At 34.9% G+C, this 18030-nt stretch overlaps 2 protein-coding genes across 3 annotated transcripts; one reads left to right on the top strand and one right to left on the bottom strand.

Annotated features, from left to right (window-relative positions):
- Positions 1-4533: 4533 nt before the first annotated feature.
- Positions 4534-13278, bottom strand: LOC131950532 (dynactin subunit 4). Of its 2 annotated transcripts, none has more exons than XM_059312732.1 (14): positions 13137-13278; positions 11659-11729; positions 10256-10437; positions 10053-10096; positions 9751-9852; positions 9607-9671; positions 8923-9032; positions 8673-8782; positions 8323-8396; positions 7181-7235; positions 6867-6971; positions 5289-5392; positions 4876-4954; positions 4534-4737 (listed from the first exon to the last, which is right to left on the bottom strand). In XM_059312732.1, the coding sequence occupies exons 1-14, from the start codon at positions 13263-13265 to the stop codon at positions 4615-4617; spliced, it is 1353 nt and encodes a 450-aa protein (XP_059168715.1). In that variant the 5' UTR covers positions 13266-13278; the 3' UTR covers positions 4534-4614. The 2 variants fall into 2 exon arrangements, 1 of the variants encoding a protein (XP_059168715.1); XR_009388321.1 differs by having other exon boundaries at positions 4680-4737; positions 5190-5392.
- Positions 13279-15038: 1760 nt separating this feature from the next.
- Positions 15039-17995, top strand: LOC131950523 (uncharacterized). The gene is made up of 2 exons (XM_059312718.1): positions 15039-15475; positions 16632-17995. The coding sequence occupies exons 1-2, from the start codon at positions 15069-15071 to the stop codon at positions 16939-16941; spliced, it is 717 nt and encodes a 238-aa protein (XP_059168701.1). The 5' UTR covers positions 15039-15068; the 3' UTR covers positions 16942-17995.
- Positions 17996-18030: the final 35 nt, after the last annotated feature.

Raw genomic sequence — 18030 nt, 5'->3', positions numbered from 1 at the left:
TGTGACCATATGTCCGCACAGAAAAATAAAAACATTCAAGTACTCCGTATTCACACATTTAATGGCATACATTTTTAAAACATTGATTTTGTTTCCTCGGCTTTGTTTTTTTTTTCTTGTAGTGTAAGACAACTCGGAATAAGAAATGGTCAAAAATAGTTTTTGGTCCATTTAAAAAATAATGATCTGGCCCCTCTCACTACTCAACCAACTGGGTGTACATCTATAAATATAAAGTGCAAGTTTTGGACTGTAGACGGCTCGAATTTTGTTTAGACCTTTAAAAATAAGTGCCAAACTCATTTGAGCAATATTGGCCAAATATGTTTTAAAGTAATTTATTTTAGAATTAAAAAACAAACATGGCCATCACTAAAACCCATGCGGCACGATGTAATTGGGGCCCTTACAATTGAATCAAGGGAGACCATCTTTACTAAACCAAATAGCCAGGTTTATTTACGGAACAACACCTCACATTTTTCTACAGCTAGTACTCAAACAATGAATGAAGTTTGCTCCACACTAGATCCTGATCTGTAATTATTGTTGTGAATGTAAACAATCCCATCCTGTATGACGTCTTTAACATGCATTTCCTCAACACTCAATGGACACCAGCGAGAAAAGTCTCAAAGGTATTTGAGAGGTGTATAAATTAATTTAAAAATCTTGCACAGCGTAGTTACAATTAATATGGCTATAAAATCCTGTATGTCTGGTTTTTTTCGGACTTTACTAAAGATTGGATGTATTTGATGTTTATAATATTTTCGGTAACTAAATAAAAATTAAAAAAAAAAGCAAAAACAATTTGGTTTTCACGTGTAATGGCGACATAAACAATGGCATCCTGTTATTCGATAGGCCGCCATTGATTTTATTGTACACATTGTAAGCTAAAAATAGAAAACTAGGTCATGGGGTTTTAAATTTGCATTGTTATTTAAAAACTTGATCTGCAAAGTTTTGTAAACAAATAGTTATCGATCACTAAGTTACTGTACAGCCAATCAATATTTGTCTTACGAAAGTGAAACATCCGGTTATAACTTAGGCTTGATGAAAATAAATAGAAATGTAGCCTTAAACTCAACAAATTATTTTCAAGTTCTCTGGATTTGCAACTTTTACAGCATTTATTCTAAAAATATAAAATTTCTAAATTAATTTTAGGCTTAAGTTTTTATTTTTTATTTTTTTTTACGGTCTAAATCTAAAAAGGACGTTTTTATTCCATGTCAACAACATTATGAAAGGAATCTCGTCAACTCGCTCGCCTCCATTGAGAAACCATTTGTTAGCATCTAACAATATATGATAGACAACTGGGATAAATTGTTTTAAGAGTTATGTCCCCTTCTGGTTCTTGTCATTTTGAAACAAGAAAGCTAAAAAATAATGTTGAAATAAAATGACAATACAAATAATTGTGTTTCAAAAATTTATTTGCAACACTAATAATGACAAATATATTACCATATAAAATCCCAAAGAGGAAGTACTACAAATATAAAGCACCTTCACAGATTGAAAAGGGGAAGAAAATCAAGTTACTATTTTAGGACAAGGTAGATAATGTCATTGTAGGTGGTCTGATAAACCTACAGATCCTGACCAGAAAATTGTGATCTAGGAGTGATCTCTACAGCCCAGAGTTTTAAATAAATAAAGGCTAAGCTTACTTAAAGTGTTTAACATTCCATAAAATCAATAACTGTAAACAATGTAGTTCTACATAAATTACTGTACACAATTTTAAAAAAAAAAAGGTTGAAGCCCAAATCCAATTACCAGGAGAAACCAGTCAGCAATTAGCTCAAATTTCAATTCACTTTTTAAAAACATCCAGAAAACTACAGTGACTGAAGAAATTAAACCATGCCATGAAATGCATTGCACAACGCCCTATCAGAAAACTTTAAAAGCAAACATCCACTTTATTGATGACACTTTTTATGACAGTTCTAGTGATTGACATGTCATTTGCTGTCAGACACTAGACATGACATTTACTGATGTCTGACACCAAAATTGACATCTGTGATTATCTAGGTCTAATGATAATTTCAGCTTAATTAATGACAAAACATTATACAAAAAAGACCTGTGTGTGGCGTAATTAAATCCACCAGTAGATCCACCAGTAGAGATCCACCAGTAGAGATCCACCAGTAGAGATCCACCAGTAGAGATCCACAAATCAAGCAACAAACAGGTAGCACCAGCAAGCATAATTCAGTGCATTAATGTTCAACACAATCAAACATCTTGAATACATACGAATCTTTCAAGCCAGAAATTTGGCAGACAATGACCTGGTAGAAAAGGTCAAGTTAAAAACTAATTAATTAGTTCCCTCCTAACAGAAACACTTCAGGCGCTTGAACTTGAGAATAAAGTAACTGTGTTATGGTGTGATTTAAACATGTAGGCCATGTGAGTGGTGTTGGTGCTCTGTGTCCACACCACACCACACCACACCACAATGTGTTGGGCAGGTGAGTGGTGTTGGTGCTCTGTGTCCACACCACACCACACCACACCGTGTAGGCCAGGTGAGTGGTGTTGGTGCTCTGTGTCTACACCACACCACACCACACCACAATGTGTAGGGCAGGTGAGTTGTGTTGGTGCTCTGTGTCCACACCACACCACACCACAATGGACATCAAGCCAATAGGCAAGCTAGACAAGTGGACAAGACAAGTGGACAAAGGACTGAACAGCTGTTCTAGGTTCCTCAGTGACCAGTGTATACACACATCTAGAGTACATCAAGCGTTTCAATTCTTCAAGCACACAAATAAAGCACATACACACATAATTAGGTGAACTACTATGTCCCCTGTCCCATATTGCTAGCAAGGATACGTTAAATAGTTCCTAGTGTTAGATAGACCTTATGCTCCAGATAAGTTAAATAGTTCCTAGTGTCAGATAGACCTATGCTCCAGATAAGTTAAATAGTTCCTAGTGTCAGATAGACCTTATGCTCCAGATAAGTTAAATAGTTCCTAGTGTCAGATAGACCGTATGCTCCAGATAAGTTAAATAGTTCCTAGTGTCAGATAGACCTTATGCTCCAGATAAGTTAAATAGTTCCTAGTGTCAGATAGACCGTATGCTCCAGATAAGTTAAATAGTTCCTAGTGTCAGATAGACCTATGCTCCAGATAAGTTAAATAGTTCCTAGTGTCAGATAGACCTATGCTCCAGATAAGTTAAATAGTTCCTAGTATCAGATAGACCTTATGCTCCAGATAAGTTAAATAGTTCCTAGTGTCAGATAGACCTGTGCTCCAGATAAGTTAAATAGTTCCTAGTGTCAGATAGACCTGTGCTCCAGATAAGTTAAATAGTTCCTAGTATCAGATAGACCTTATGCTCCAGATAAGTTAAATAGTTCCTAGTGTCAGATAGACCGTATGCTCCAGATAAGTTAAATAGTTCCTAGTATCAGATAGACCGTATGCTCCAGATAAGTTAAATAGTTCCTAGTGTCAGATAGACCTTATGCTCCAGATAAGTTAAATAGTTCCTAGTATCAGATAGACCGTATGCTCCAGATAAGTTAAATAGTTCCTAGTGTCAGATAGACCTATGCTCCAGATAAGTTAAATAGTTCCTAGTGTCAGATAGACCTATGCTCCAGATAAGTTAAATAGTTCCTAGTATCAGATAGACCTTAAGCTCCAGATAAGTTAAATAGTTCCTAGTGTCAGATAAGTTAAATAGTTCCTAGTGTCAGATAAGTTAAATAGTTCCTAGTGTCAGATAGACCATTGGCTCCAGATAAATTAAATAGTTCCTAGTGTCAGATAAGTTAAATAGTTCCTAGTGTCAGATAAGTTAAATAGTTCCTAGTGTCAGATAAGTTAAATAGTTCCTAGTGTCAGATAGACCATTGGCTCCAGATAAATTAAATAGTTCCTAGTGTCAGATAGACCATTGGCTCCAGATAAGTTAAATAGTTCCTAGTGTCAGATAGACCATTGGCTCCAGATAAGTTAAATAGTTCCTAGTGTCAGATAGACCATTGGCTCCAGATAAGTTAAATAGTTCCTAGTGTCAGATAGACCTTATGCTCCAGATAAGTTAAATAGTTCCTAGTGTCAGATAAGTTAAATAGTTCCTAGTGTCAGATAGACCTTATGCTCCAGATAAGTTAAATAGTTCCTAGTGTCAGATAAGTTAAATAGTTCCTAGTGTCAGATAGACCTTATGCTCCAGATAAGTTAAATAGTTCCTAGTGTCAGATAGACCTATGCTCCAGATAAGTTAAATAGTTCCTAGTATCAGATAGACCTTATGCTCCAGATAAGTTAAATAGTTCCTAGTGTCAGACAGACCTTATGCTCCAGATAAGTTAAATAGTTCCTAGTATCAGATAAACCTATGCTCCAGATAAGTTAAATAGTTCCTAGTATCAGATAGACCTTATGCTCCAGATAAGTTAAATAGTTCCTAGTGTCAGACAGACCTTATGCTCCAGATAAGTTAAATAGTTCCTAGTGTCAGATAAGTTAAATAGTTCCTAGTATCAGATAGACCTTATGCTCCAGATAAGTTAAATAGTTCCTAGTATCAGATAGACCTTATGCTCCAGATAAGTTAAATAGTTCCTAGTGTCAGATAGACCTTATGCTCCAGCCACACAATCTCTGGTTCCTTGGATTCACTCTGCAGGGCAGCTACCGTTGTGTTACGGAACTCATGTTTCATCAGGAAGTTGATCTAAAACAAATATTTTGTTATTTAAGACATCAGTGAACGTTTAAATACCTGTTATCAATTAAACCATGTCATTATGCCTAATGCCAACAATCAACATATTGTCCACTGGCGAAATAGCAAAAGTAAAATTTTCTTTACCTTAACGTCTCCTTCTTTAACCAAAGGGGTAACCTTTACAACAAAGCCAATCTTGTTACCCTTTCTAAACACTATCAGCCTGGGGAAAAAGAGCATAAACGAGGGGTAACTACTGTAGCAAATAACAGTGCCAGTGGTTATGTCCCTTAGATTTCATTTAGGACACTTAGTTTTGGCAATCAGAACCAATAAATTGTGTAAGGTGGACATTCAACATTTCTTTTTAAATAAAGCTGGGAAAACTATTCCTAAACTGCCTGCTGATCTAAAGCATAGAATAAAAGCTAGAGAGTAAGTAGTTAAAGTAGACCTACTTGGGATCATCCTTGAACTCCTGTGCTTGTGTATTCTCATTATAAACATGCATTGATGGCTCATAAAAGCTAGAGAGTAAGTAGTTAAAGTAGACCTACTTGGGATCATCCTTGAACTCCTGTGCTTGTGTATTCTCATCATAAACATGCATTGATGGCTCATCCCTGCTGGCCAACACTAGCTCCTTCTTAGGCAGCTCAACCTAAGATAACAGACAATTTTAAGCTCTTTATAGTGAGCTCAACCTACGATAACAGGCAATTTTAAGCTCTTTATAGTGAGCTCAACCTAAGATAACAGGCAATTTTAAGCTCTTAATAGTGAGCTCAACCTAAGATAACAGACAATTTTAAGCTCTTTATAGTGAGCTCAACCTACGATAACAGGCAATTTTAAGCTCTTTATAGTGAGCTCAACCTAAGATAACAGGCAATTTTAAGCTCTTAATAGTGAGCTCAACCTAAGATAACAGACAATTTTAAGCTCTTTATAGTGAGCTCAACCTACGATAACAGGCAATTTTAAGCTCTTTATAGTGAGCTCAACCTACGATAACAGGCAATTTTAAGCTCTTTATAGTGAGCTCAACCTACGATAACAGGCAATTTTAAGCTCTTTATAGTGAGCTCAACCTAAGATAACAGGCAATTTTAAGCTCTTAATAGTGAGCTCAACCTAAGATAACAGACAATTTTAAGCTCTTTATAGTGAGCTCAACCTACGATAACAGGCAATTTTAAGCTCTTTATAGTGAGCTCAACCTAAGATAACAGGCAATTTTAAGCTCTTAATAGTGAGCTCAACCTAAGATAACAGACAATTTTAAGCTCTTTATAGTGAGCTCAACCTATGATAACAGGCAATTTTAAGCTCTTTATAGTGAGCTCAACCTAAGATAACAGGCAATTTTAAGCTCTTAATAGTGAGCTCAACCTAAGATAACAGACAATTTTAAGCTCTTTATAGTGAGCTCAACCTACGATAACAGGCAGTTTTAAGCTCTTTATAGTGAGCTCAACCTAAGATAACAGGCAATTTTAAGCTCTTAATAGTGAGCTCAACCTAAGATAACAGGCAATTTTAAGCTCTTTAAAGTGAGCTCAACCTAAGATAACAGGCAATTTTAAGCTTTTTATAGTGAGCTCAACCTAAAAATATGACCATTTTAAGCTCTTTATGGTGAGCTTAACCTAAGATAACACAAGCAATTTTAAGCTCTTTATAGTGAGCTCAACCTAAGATAACACAGGCAGCAATTTTAAGCTCTTTATAGTGAGCCCAACCTAAGATAGCACAGGCAGCAATTTTAATTAAGCTCTTTATAGTGAGCCCAACCTAAGATAGCACAGGCAGCAATTTTAAGCTCTTTATAGTGAGCTCAACCTAAGATAGTACAGGAAATTTTAAGCTCTTTATAGCGAGCCCAACCTAAGATAGTACAGGCAATTTTAAGCTATTTTGGTAAGCTCAAGCAAAAGATGTTACAGGCTATATTAAGCTCTTAGAGTACTAATTATTTCTGTCAATATTTAAAGGTATGAACTCAAAAGAAAAATTATCACTTTAAAAAAAAAAAGAAAAACTATGAAACATTAAAAAACTTGTTACATGAAAGAAGGGACAGTAATCAACAGAATATGTTGGACATAAGATGTGAGAGCTGATGGTTTTCTTACCTTAGCAGTGCAGTAGTCAGTGTCAGTCTCATTTTCTATCTGCGCTAGAGAAACATTGGTGTTGAAAACAGAAGGGTTGCTTATAGTCAGTGTGACCACAGTTTCCTAGTGAAGTAAAGAAGAGCATGATTTGATGATTGGCATCTTTTTTTATTAACACACGGGGAGAAATATTGAATGTAAATAAACCCAAGTTCTAAAACATGAAACTAGTTTAATACTGTACATCATTAGTAATGAAATTTTATAAAGAACAGTGAAGGTATTTGTGTATAGCTCTTGTAAAAAAAAGTTTTTAAAAAAGCAGCATGTACCTTGTTGTAGGTAAATGTAGATGGTGTCATGATCCTGACTTCAGGGATCCAGTGTCTGCAACAGTCATGTAAGGGGGGGGGGGGGGGTTGAGTGGCGTTAGGCAGAGGACATTGCAGGAAATCTATGAATAATTTCCTAAACTTGTTTTATAAAAACACTGCTAGAATATAAAGAGCTGCTGAAAACTGGAGCTATAATAATAACTAACTTCAGGCTTACAGTACAAGTATGATAACTGCCTTGATCTAACCATACAGTAGGAGTATGATAACTGCCTTGATCTAACCATACAGTATCAGTATGATAACTGCCTTGATCTAACCATACAGTATCAGTATGATAACTGCCTTGATCTAACCATAGAGTATCAGTATGATAACTGCCTTGATCTAACCATACAGTATCAGTATGATAACTGCCTTGATCTAACCATACAGTAGGAGTATGATAACTGCCTTGATCTAACCATACAGTATCAGTATGATAACTGCCTTGATCTAACCATACAGTAGGAGTATGATAACTGCCTTGATCTAACCATACAGTATCAGTATGATAACTGCCTTGATCTAACCATACAGTATCAGTATGATAACTGCCTTGATCTAACCTTACAGTATCAGTATGATAACTGCCTTGATCTAACCATACAGTATCAGTATGATAACTGCCTTGATCTAACCTTACAGTATCAGTATGATAACTGCTTTGATCTAACCTTACAGTATCAGTATGATAACTGCCTTGATCTAACCATACAGTATCAGTATAATAACTGCCTTGATCTAACCTTACAGTATCAGTATGATAACTGCCTTGATCTAACCTTACAGTATCAGTATGATAACTGCCTTGATCTAACCATACAGTATCAGTATGATAACTGCCTTGATCTAACCTTACAGTATCAGTATGATAACTGCCTTGATCTAACCTTACAGTATCAGTATGATAACTGCCTTGATCTAACCATACAGTAGGAGTATGATAACTGCTTTGATCTAACCATACAGTATGATAACTTATTTGATCTACCACTCAATTTGTTACTCGTATTCTACAACTCCCACTGGAGACAACTGGCCAACAAAGATAAAAGCAAAAACAAACAGCCAGGACAAAGTTGAAAACAAACTCTTACAGTGCAGTGAGCTGGATTTTAAACTTGATAGAACTTGGGTTAAAGTCGGCCTTGCTCAGGTTATGTTCACACTCCTGTACAAGATAAATATTCAAGTACAGTACAACTAGGGTCAGACATGGTACAACTATAGCAGAGTCACAAGGTACAATACAACTATGGTATAGTAGAGTCAGATATTTTTTTATAGACTTTCTAATAGAATAATTAGGGAACTATTTATGATTTATTCTAATACTTTCTCATACACTAAATGATTTTATTCTAAAACTATCATGTACTCTAATGATAAAATAGTCAAGTATTTTCTCATCAACTAAATGTAGGCCTATTTATGTAAACCGACTTACATTGCACCTGAGAGACTTCCTCATAAGCAGATGCTTGTGTATGGGATGAAGTTTACCCATTTCTTCAGGCTGGTACTCTGGCACTGTTAGTCTATGGGACAACTTGGTGACTGAAATAAACATTTTTAGGCTGAACTCACATCTTTTAAACAATATATGACAAATTTACATTATCAATTAGATTATCAAATAAATGTACCAGTTTTGAAGTGTCAATCAAACATGAAATGATTTAAAATACTGAACTTACTTTTATCTAATGCAGCTGGTTGGGTAAAATAATCATTTGGAAGCGGATCAAAACTGTCCACTGTGGTGCTGGGTTCCAATCCTTCTGGCACCTTGTCTCCTTCCTTTAAGCTACAATAACGGAAATTTTTAATTAGATAATCTGGATTTTAAGATGGAAAAGTATAAATATTTTAATGTGAATTTTCACCATAAATTCATCATTTTGTTATCAGCAAAAAAAGTGTACCTAGTTGTAGAAAACAAGTGATCAAATAAATATTTTAAAATGTCTGCTGTAAGTAAACAATTAAAACAATTTACTATACTAGATTATACTAAATTACAAAGACTTAAAGAAACAACTTGTTAATAAGCAGGTAAATAAAAAAGAAAGTTTATCGCATAGAACTTTGAAGTGAAGTGAAAGGATGTATTTCAACAAAATACTGTCAACATATTAAACCTCCCAATTTGGTATTTAAATGTAAGCACTTTAAAAAACACTTAAAGAAGTGTTGATGAAACAAGATAACCTAGGTGTATAAATGTATGTAACAAAACATGGGATAACCTAGGTGTATAAATGTATGTAACAAAACATGTTATAACCTACGTGTATAAATGTATGTAACAAAACATGGGATAACCTAGGTGTATAAATGTATGTAACAAAACATGGGATAACCTAGGTATGTAAATTTACCTTAGACTAGAGAAATTTCCAATGCCTTTCCTTTTGGCAGAAGATGGTGAAATTCCATACTTTTCCTGGAAATAAAAATGTTGATTATAAATTTATTTATTTTGAAAATAAAATAATGTGAAAAAAGTATGACAAAAGACCTGCCTGTAAATAGAGGTGGTTCCTGCGTTTGACGTATTTTTTACGTTCCCTATCAGCCTTTTCAATCTGGGCCATCATCTTGTAATTCTCTAGAAGGTTGGATATCTACAAGTGACATGAACGTTTAGTACATTACATTGTTTAACAGGGATCACAAAAATATAATAGAAGTGAAAGAGCTAGTAAAGCAATTCATTTGTTCAGCATTTTGAGAATGATAACACATTTAATATAAAGCACATTAAAAGGCACACATTAAATCAAAGAAAAGAGTAGAGAGTAGATTTATGGAAAATAAATCTCACTCTTTTAGAATGTGGATTTTCTAGCTCAGGCCAGCTCCCAGTTGCTGAAACAAAAACAAATAGAAATTGATTTGACTAAAATAGTAAAATATCAAAAGTTTTTTTTCAGAATCAAAAATACTAATTTAGAAAGACAGAATTTTATAACAAGTATTTAAAACTGTTGTAGTGTCAATAGAAATAATGTCTGCCTGTTCTCTCACCAACACTTTGGTCAGGGAGATTGATATCCCTGGTGCTCCAGCGACAAAAGCCACAGGCCATGTAGTACATCTTTCTGGTGACTGGCTTGCTGGGGTCCTCAGGGTTTGCTGGCACGTGGCTAGACGTGGCTCGCGTCATCAGCGTGTGGCTGCACACGGGGCAGTCAAAACAGTTGCTACATCTGTCAACATAGCAGTCAAATCATGTCAACATAGCAGTCAAATCATGTCAACATAGCAGTCAAATCATGTCAACATAGCAGTTAAAACATGTCAACATAGCAGTCACATCATGACAACATAGCAGTCAAAATATGAAAACATAGCGGTTAAAACATGTCAACATAGCAGTCAAATCATGAAAACATAGCGGTTAAAACATGTCAACATAGCAGTTAAAACATGTCAACATAGCAGTCAAAATATGTAAAAATAGAGGTTAAAACATGTCAACATAGCAGTTAAAAAATGTCAACATAGCAGTTAAAACATGTCAACATAGCAGTTAAAACATGTCAACATAGCAGTCAAAATATGTCAAAATAGAGGTTAAAACATGTCAACATAGCAGTTAAAAAATGTCAACATAGCAGTTAAAACATGTCAACATAGCAGTTAAAACATGTCAACATAGCAGTCAAAATATGTCAAAATAGAGGTTAAAACATGTCAACATAGCAGTTAAAAAATGTCAACATAGCAGTTAAAACATGTCAACATAGCAGTTAAAACATGTCAACATAGCAGTCAAAATATGTCAAAATAGAGGTTAAAACATGTCAACATAGCAGTTAAAAAATGTCAACATAGCAGTTAAAACATGTCAACATAGCAGTTAAAACATGTCAACATAGCAGTCAAAATATGTCAACATAGCAAGCAATGAAAAGCCACATTAAGCTTGGTCAAAGTGGGAACTTTTTTTGTTGAACAGAAAAATGTAAAAATTCATAGTACAAAAATAATATTTATGACTGGTTAAGAAACTACAATGTTACCAAGCCCTAAGTTATTGTAAACTGAAGTATTGTCTTGGTGCTGCACTAAGTATCTAGTACCACTAGGGTTCACAAATGGCTTTTGAGACGTAAGTAAAGTTCTCTTTCCATGGGGCAAGTGAAGTAGAGTTCACCTGTTTCTGACCTCGACATGGATTATAAAGGGATAGTGTGGTCAGAACTATGCCCAGCCGCCTTTAATTTCCCTAATGTTAGTCAGGTACCCACCTGCTGGGTTAACTCAAAGAGTTATAGACTTGAACCCAGAAATGAACTAGAGACTTTTGCCCCACCCAGTCATAATTAATCTGTGTACAAAACATACTTATCAAGGCACCAGTTTTATTTCTTTATTTATATCAAGAAAACCAACATGAACGAATATAAGCTTAGGTCTTTAATTACCTATTTTTCTTCAGCTTTGCTTCCCCTGAAGGCATATTTTCCAGACAACTTGGACAGTAAGGTGTGTCCACCTGAAAATAACTGAGGGTTAGCTTCAACAAATTTTGTGAATCTTTAACACAGTTCAGTATTATAACTGAATATTGCTTTATTCTGATTTTATTTCAAGCAGTTTGAGATTATTGTTTAGAGAGTTTCTAAATCCAGTGCTCCTAGTCCTAGTAGTCAGTAGAACAAAAAATTACTATTTTCATTCAAGAATTTTCACAAGTATAATAGGCCTGCTTATGTTCAAATTTTTACAAGTAATGGCACCTTTAATGCTTAGTTTTGTTTGTAGAAATTGATCTTGCCTAGCCTCAGTAACCAGTTCTAACCTGATCCAAACCTTTAGATTTCTAACTGTACTAACTGATCTAACTGTGACTAAAGCATGACTGACATTGACATGTTTATGTTTATTATCAATTGTATCAGAGTATTGTACGGGTATGAGAGTGTATGTGTGTTTTGAAAGGATTGTGCATAAGAAAGAAGTGTAGTACTAGTATCCTTGTTGGTGGGGGAGAGGATAGGGCTGTCGTCAGCACCTTGCTGGGCGAGGGTGAGGAAATATTTGACATTTGGGTAATCTATCGTTTTGGGTACGTAAAATCGCCCGCGATTTGTAATGTGAAAAACAGGTGACTCCTTAAATTTTAATAGTTATTTCACATGTTGAGGAGGATTTATGTATTAAAAAATTCAAAAATGTTTCCTTGATTCATTTATGTACATGTTTTTAAACAATTCAATTAAAACTTTTCCGTAATAAATGAAGACTAGCGATGTTTCCAACAGATGCAACCATGCTCATTTACTATAGCAGCCATCTTGTCTAAGTTTTATTTTTATAAGCTTTTAGTGCCAGATTCAGGGGGAAGCCACTCTATTTTACAAATGGCTGCTGTTTATATAGCAAATCTTGCTCTCAGACACTGCTGTTTAAAGTTAATTTCTGGCCTATATCGATATATTTAGCCATTGATTTAGGTTTATTATTCATTTATCTATAATATTTGACACAAAAGTATGACAATATACTTCTATTAAAGCCTTGACAATGAGGTAACGTTTTCGTACATAAATAGCCGCGAACGATTTTACGTACCCAAAACGATAGATTACCGACATTTGTCTAGCTAGTCTAATCTTGTAATGTGTAAAAAAACTGTAATGTGTATGTTATGTGACTAATGCAACAATATTAATACACAATATAGTGAATATAATGAAACTATTCCAATTCCATCCTGTCAACTACAATCAACAGTACTCAACAACTCAACACTGACAAGTTATTTGACAAATATCTTGACACTTGCTTGAATTGATTTGTCTGTGTTGGTTTTTTTTTTGTTGTTGTTAGTAAATTTTATTTTATTCAGGTAATGACCTAACATCTAGAATCTAAATACTTTTACTAAATAACGACTTACTTCATGCTGAACACAGTCGATACAGCGTAGTTTTAAACAATGTTTACAGAGATACAAACGACAAATAGGAAACTTTTTTTTGCATGTACACAAGTATTTTACTAAATCTATGCTCATATACGTCGCCATCTTGGTGAGACATCCCATTAAAGGGAGTTTACTCTAAATACGCATACATTTTCTGTCTGCAACAAACGTTATCGTTCCTGTAGTCGAGGGGAGGGGAGAGGGGGGGGGGGGGTAGAACAGAGGCTTAGCGAAAAGGGGGAGGGGGTACATATGTCCCCGGGCGCCAAAATGGGTTGGAAAAAAAAAGCGCATTTTAGCTGCAATTTTGAATTATAAACATAAAAAATATATGGGGGGGGGGGGCGCCAAATTAAAAGTTTGTCCCCGGGCGCCGGGAGGGGTAGTTACGCCTCTGGAGTAGAAAGAGATCACTAGACCAAAGCTACACGAGCGGGATGATGTTTTGTATTCTTAAATAACATATAAATGTATTGCCCTTCAATTGAAACAGCAGACGTTAAGGGTCGTGCACTCATTGGGCTTCATATGGTAGGGAATAAATATGACCTCAGTGCCCTACAGGCCTACCCTACACATATACAATTAAGTAGCTTTTTGAGATCGGACGACACAACACCAGAGGTAACCCAGGGTGTCACCCCAAATGACCCCATTCCGTTAATTAATGATTAAAGGCTACATCATGCAGGATAATAGTAAAAATACAGTAGGGCCTATAGCATTAGGCTGTGTCCAGGTGACCTGGGAAAAAAAAAGGGGCCCCCAACCCCAAATTGATATTTTCATTGTGCAGTTGTTCCTCATCAAAGCCATTTTACACATTTTTATCAGAGTTTCTTCCAGGCATCCCTCCGAAGAAAGTCCCCCCCCCCTCCCTCCGGACGAAATGGAATTTATGTAGAAACCCCCGAAAATATCAAGTGCCAGTGGCGTAGCCAGGATCGTCTCAAGGGGTGGGTTCCAATTTTTACCCGGGGACAAACTTTCGATTTGCACCCCCCTACACCTCAAACTTTCGATTTGTATATACCGAGGGGTCTATGGGGGGGGGGGGAATTGACCCCCCTAACCCCCCTGCCTACGCCACTGTCAAGTGCCACCCCCCCCCCCCCCCCCTAGAAAAGTCTGGAAGAAACACTGCGGGCTAGTCAACCCATGTATTTTGTGTAGACCTAAAGATCTAGATCTAAAAATAGATCTATATCTATATATATAATTCTCTTCTGGGAGACGCTAGAAAACAAGCTGTAAGCGCGCTCCCTACCACCCCACCCCTACATGGTCTGGTGAGCTTTGGTTCACGCTAAATATTTACAGTCGTAGAGCCGGGTTTAGTGACGGCTATTAGGGGCAGATAATTTAGTTTGAAACGATTTTAAACTTAGGGGAGGTAACTAAGAGGAGGCTGCTTTCACGGGGGGGGGGGGGAGGGTAGGGGTTGGGGGAAAGGAGGGTGGTGGTAGTATCGTTCTTAACGACCTACTGATAGTGTTTTAAAGCAAATATTTTCAGGGGCTGCATTGGTGCTGTCGAATTCACAAATTATGAATTACTGAAAAGTAGAAAATAAAACAACTAAATAGCGGCGTATGATATGCCGCGTGTCGGCTCGTTCTATAATAATGATATACACAGAATACATATAGATCTAGATTCTAGGCCTATATTTTTTTTCAATAAGGAAAAAAATACCCAAAGCAGTATAATGGAGAGAACATGGAAGTTATTTAGGCCTAGATCTAGATTTTCTAGATCTAGATCAATATATTTTTAAAGATGAAGTTTCAGGTTTCGCTCTGGTCAAAAATTTTAAAAATTTCTCCTGAAAAAGATAGACACATCAGTTCAGTTTTTTAAACTAATGACGTCATAAATACGCAACATAAAAAAAAAACATTCATCATGGCGACCCCCACAACCTTGAATATCGGCGAACCAGCTGATGAACGATCAGTTGATGGCAGCAATGCGCCTGTTAGTGAATGTTCATTTTCAGGGGATAGGGACGCACCGAATGAGGGGAAAAAAGATAGAGATGATGACCAAGATGACGTCTCTTCTCCCAGAAAATCTAACATTGATGATATCGAGAACATGATATTGAACAGTTTGATGGGTTACGAAGACGACTATCAGGATCGGAACAATGAAATGCAAGATTATGAAAACGAAAGTCAAGACAGTGGTCGCTTTTTCCCAGAATTTTTAATTACTCCAAGTGACTTTGGATATAAAATTGCACCAGGAGTAGGATCTGTTTGTTATGGATACATTTCGTTTGCTTGTATGGATCCACTATGGTTTGGCAGGTAAAATTATTAAATTATTAAATTAACCAATGTTCAAGTTCAATAAATTCAATGTTTAACCATTGGCGTAACCATAGTAATCAATATTTATCATATAGATCTAGAATCTAGTATATACTAGTAACTAGGCCTATATTTATTTATTTAGATTCTAACTAGATCTACTATTTCTAGTACTAGTCAGGCAGCCCTCCCAAAATTTTATAATAGAATCTAGATCTAGATTCTAGTAAATTCACCAGGGTAATTATTTCTCAAGTGGACCCTTTGTAATTTTAATATTTTATCCCTAGCAGAACAAACACAAGGTGTGACCTCAACCAACCAACGGGCTGATTGCATTGAATTAAAGTTAAATATAAGCTCAATACAATAATAAAATTATTAAAAATACTAAAAGTATTAGGCTAATATATATAAACATGCTAACAGCTGATTCTAAGTATTAATCATTATCCACCCCCGAAACTAAGCCTTAAATTTTAACTCAAAAGTAAAAACTCTGCAACAGTAATAGTCAGAAAACCCTCAACATTATTTAAATGTTACTGTTATTTTGTGCTGGCACTTTGAGAATAACATAAGGTTTTATCAGTTTATAAATATAATCTACCCAGTAGGCCATGGCTTATTATTAATTTTGATTTAATTTTAATTTTAGTAAGCCTATATTTTGTATTTGTTTTAGAAATTTCAACATTGTTATATATGCTACTGAAAAAAAAAACTATTTAAACATACCAAAACATCTATAACAAAAAAAATTGTCAATAACTTTTGTCTGCTTACAAACCAAATGTTTATTTCCACAATTTATACTGGTGTAACTGAAATATTTCTTTTTATTTGAAATAATATAATCCTATTTTCAAATTGATAAGCTTTTCATCAGCATAAAGATTCACTCCTTTTTTAATTAGCCATACCCACATATTTTAGTAATGTTAGTGGTTAATTAAAAATATCAAATTAATCTTAGACCTGACCTAATAGGATTTTGCTACATTTGTGTTTGTTGTCATTTCAAAATTATCCCTAACATTACATATATTACACTGAATGTAGTATAGTATATGGTAGAATGTCTTGCCTATAAGCATCTCATACCTTAATTAGAATTACATGTTTGCTGAAAGGTTTCTCTAATTATCCACAGAGCGTTTGGTGATGTTCATAAGCTAGTCAGCAATGTTTTATGGATACAAGCTCATCTTGGTATTGGTCTTTATATATTTTCTCGGCGTCATATCAGAAAACTCTCCACCAATCGCGCCCTCTTCTACAGCATTTTCGGATCTGCTTTGTTTAATTTTGGTTCCTGTATGATCTGGGGACTTGGTAGAACACTACTTCCTCCATCTTCAACACTGCGAGTGGCATTCAGTCTCATCTCCAGCTGTCTCTTACTGTATGCCGGACAAGACTATTTACAATATGTTGACAACAGCTGTTCTGAAGTCGACTGAATCATTTAATATTGCTCAGGAAAATTACAATAAACTTTCTGGGAGTTTAGTTCAACAGGATGCAATTGTGTTAGTATTTATTATACATAAAAAAAATTAAAAATAGACAGACATAAACAGACTAAATAAAATTTAGTTTACCTTGTAAGAATTATAATCTCATTGAATCAAAAAGCTACTAGATGGTAAACCTGGTTAGTGTATATGTACAAGACTGCTTTATAGTTTTTTCACACCTTGTTTAGAGCTAGTCAGATTTTGTTAATTACTGTTTTTCATTGTACACCAACATGACAAAATACTTGTAGGTGTTACCAGATTTTTGTGCTGCTAGACATTTTGTTACAGGCAAAAATAAACTATCAATCCAAAGAAACAGCCTTCATCCAGTGTAGAAAGAATTTGTTACTATTTAACTTATATTTGCATTGAATTCTTTACATTGTGGTTTGCATTTAACATTCTAGTTTGACGGTTTTTACTGCAGTTTGGCCAATATTTACATGCACTGCACAGTCATTTTTCTACTTGGTATTTTGTTTTTTAATAAATATTCAAATTACTGGTGCCAATCAAAACTATACACACAAAGTTAAGTAGAAAGGGTATGGTTTATTGAAAAGACCTTTAGATAATTTGTGTCATTTTTAAAATAAATTATTTTATAATGTGTACTCAAAACATTTATTTTAAAATGGTGCTTATTTCTTCCATGTGGTTTTTACTTGTGAAGGTTCATAAACATAATTTCACCCAAGTTTTAGTTTGAAAAATTAGCCAAAGTGCAAACCTCTTAGATTATTGGTTGTGTTTTAATATTTCAAATTTAACCATTTAGTATATTTATTATGATAAGATAGTAATGTTGAGATAACTTCCACCTCTAATCTTAAACTTGACGATTCAGTTTGACATCATATTTGGTGTTAAAGTACATGGTATTTATTTAGAATACATTTTTATTTTAGAATATTTTTAAATACTCATTTGTTTTGTTTTAAATTTTTCCAACTTTTGTTGGTTACATTATAATAAAGTTTGCTGGAGAATTGTTGCTTTTGAGTTACTTTTACTGTAATGATTTAAAGA

Source organism: Physella acuta, unplaced genomic scaffold (genome assembly GCF_028476545.2).
Source record: "Physella acuta isolate Inbredline_101_S28 unplaced genomic scaffold, ASM2847654v3 ptg000769l, whole genome shotgun sequence".
Classification (NCBI taxonomy): domain Eukaryota; kingdom Metazoa; phylum Mollusca; class Gastropoda; family Physidae; genus Physella; species Physella acuta.
The sequence above is the reverse complement of the archived record's forward strand: the minus strand, read 5'-3'. Positions and strand labels throughout refer to the sequence as shown.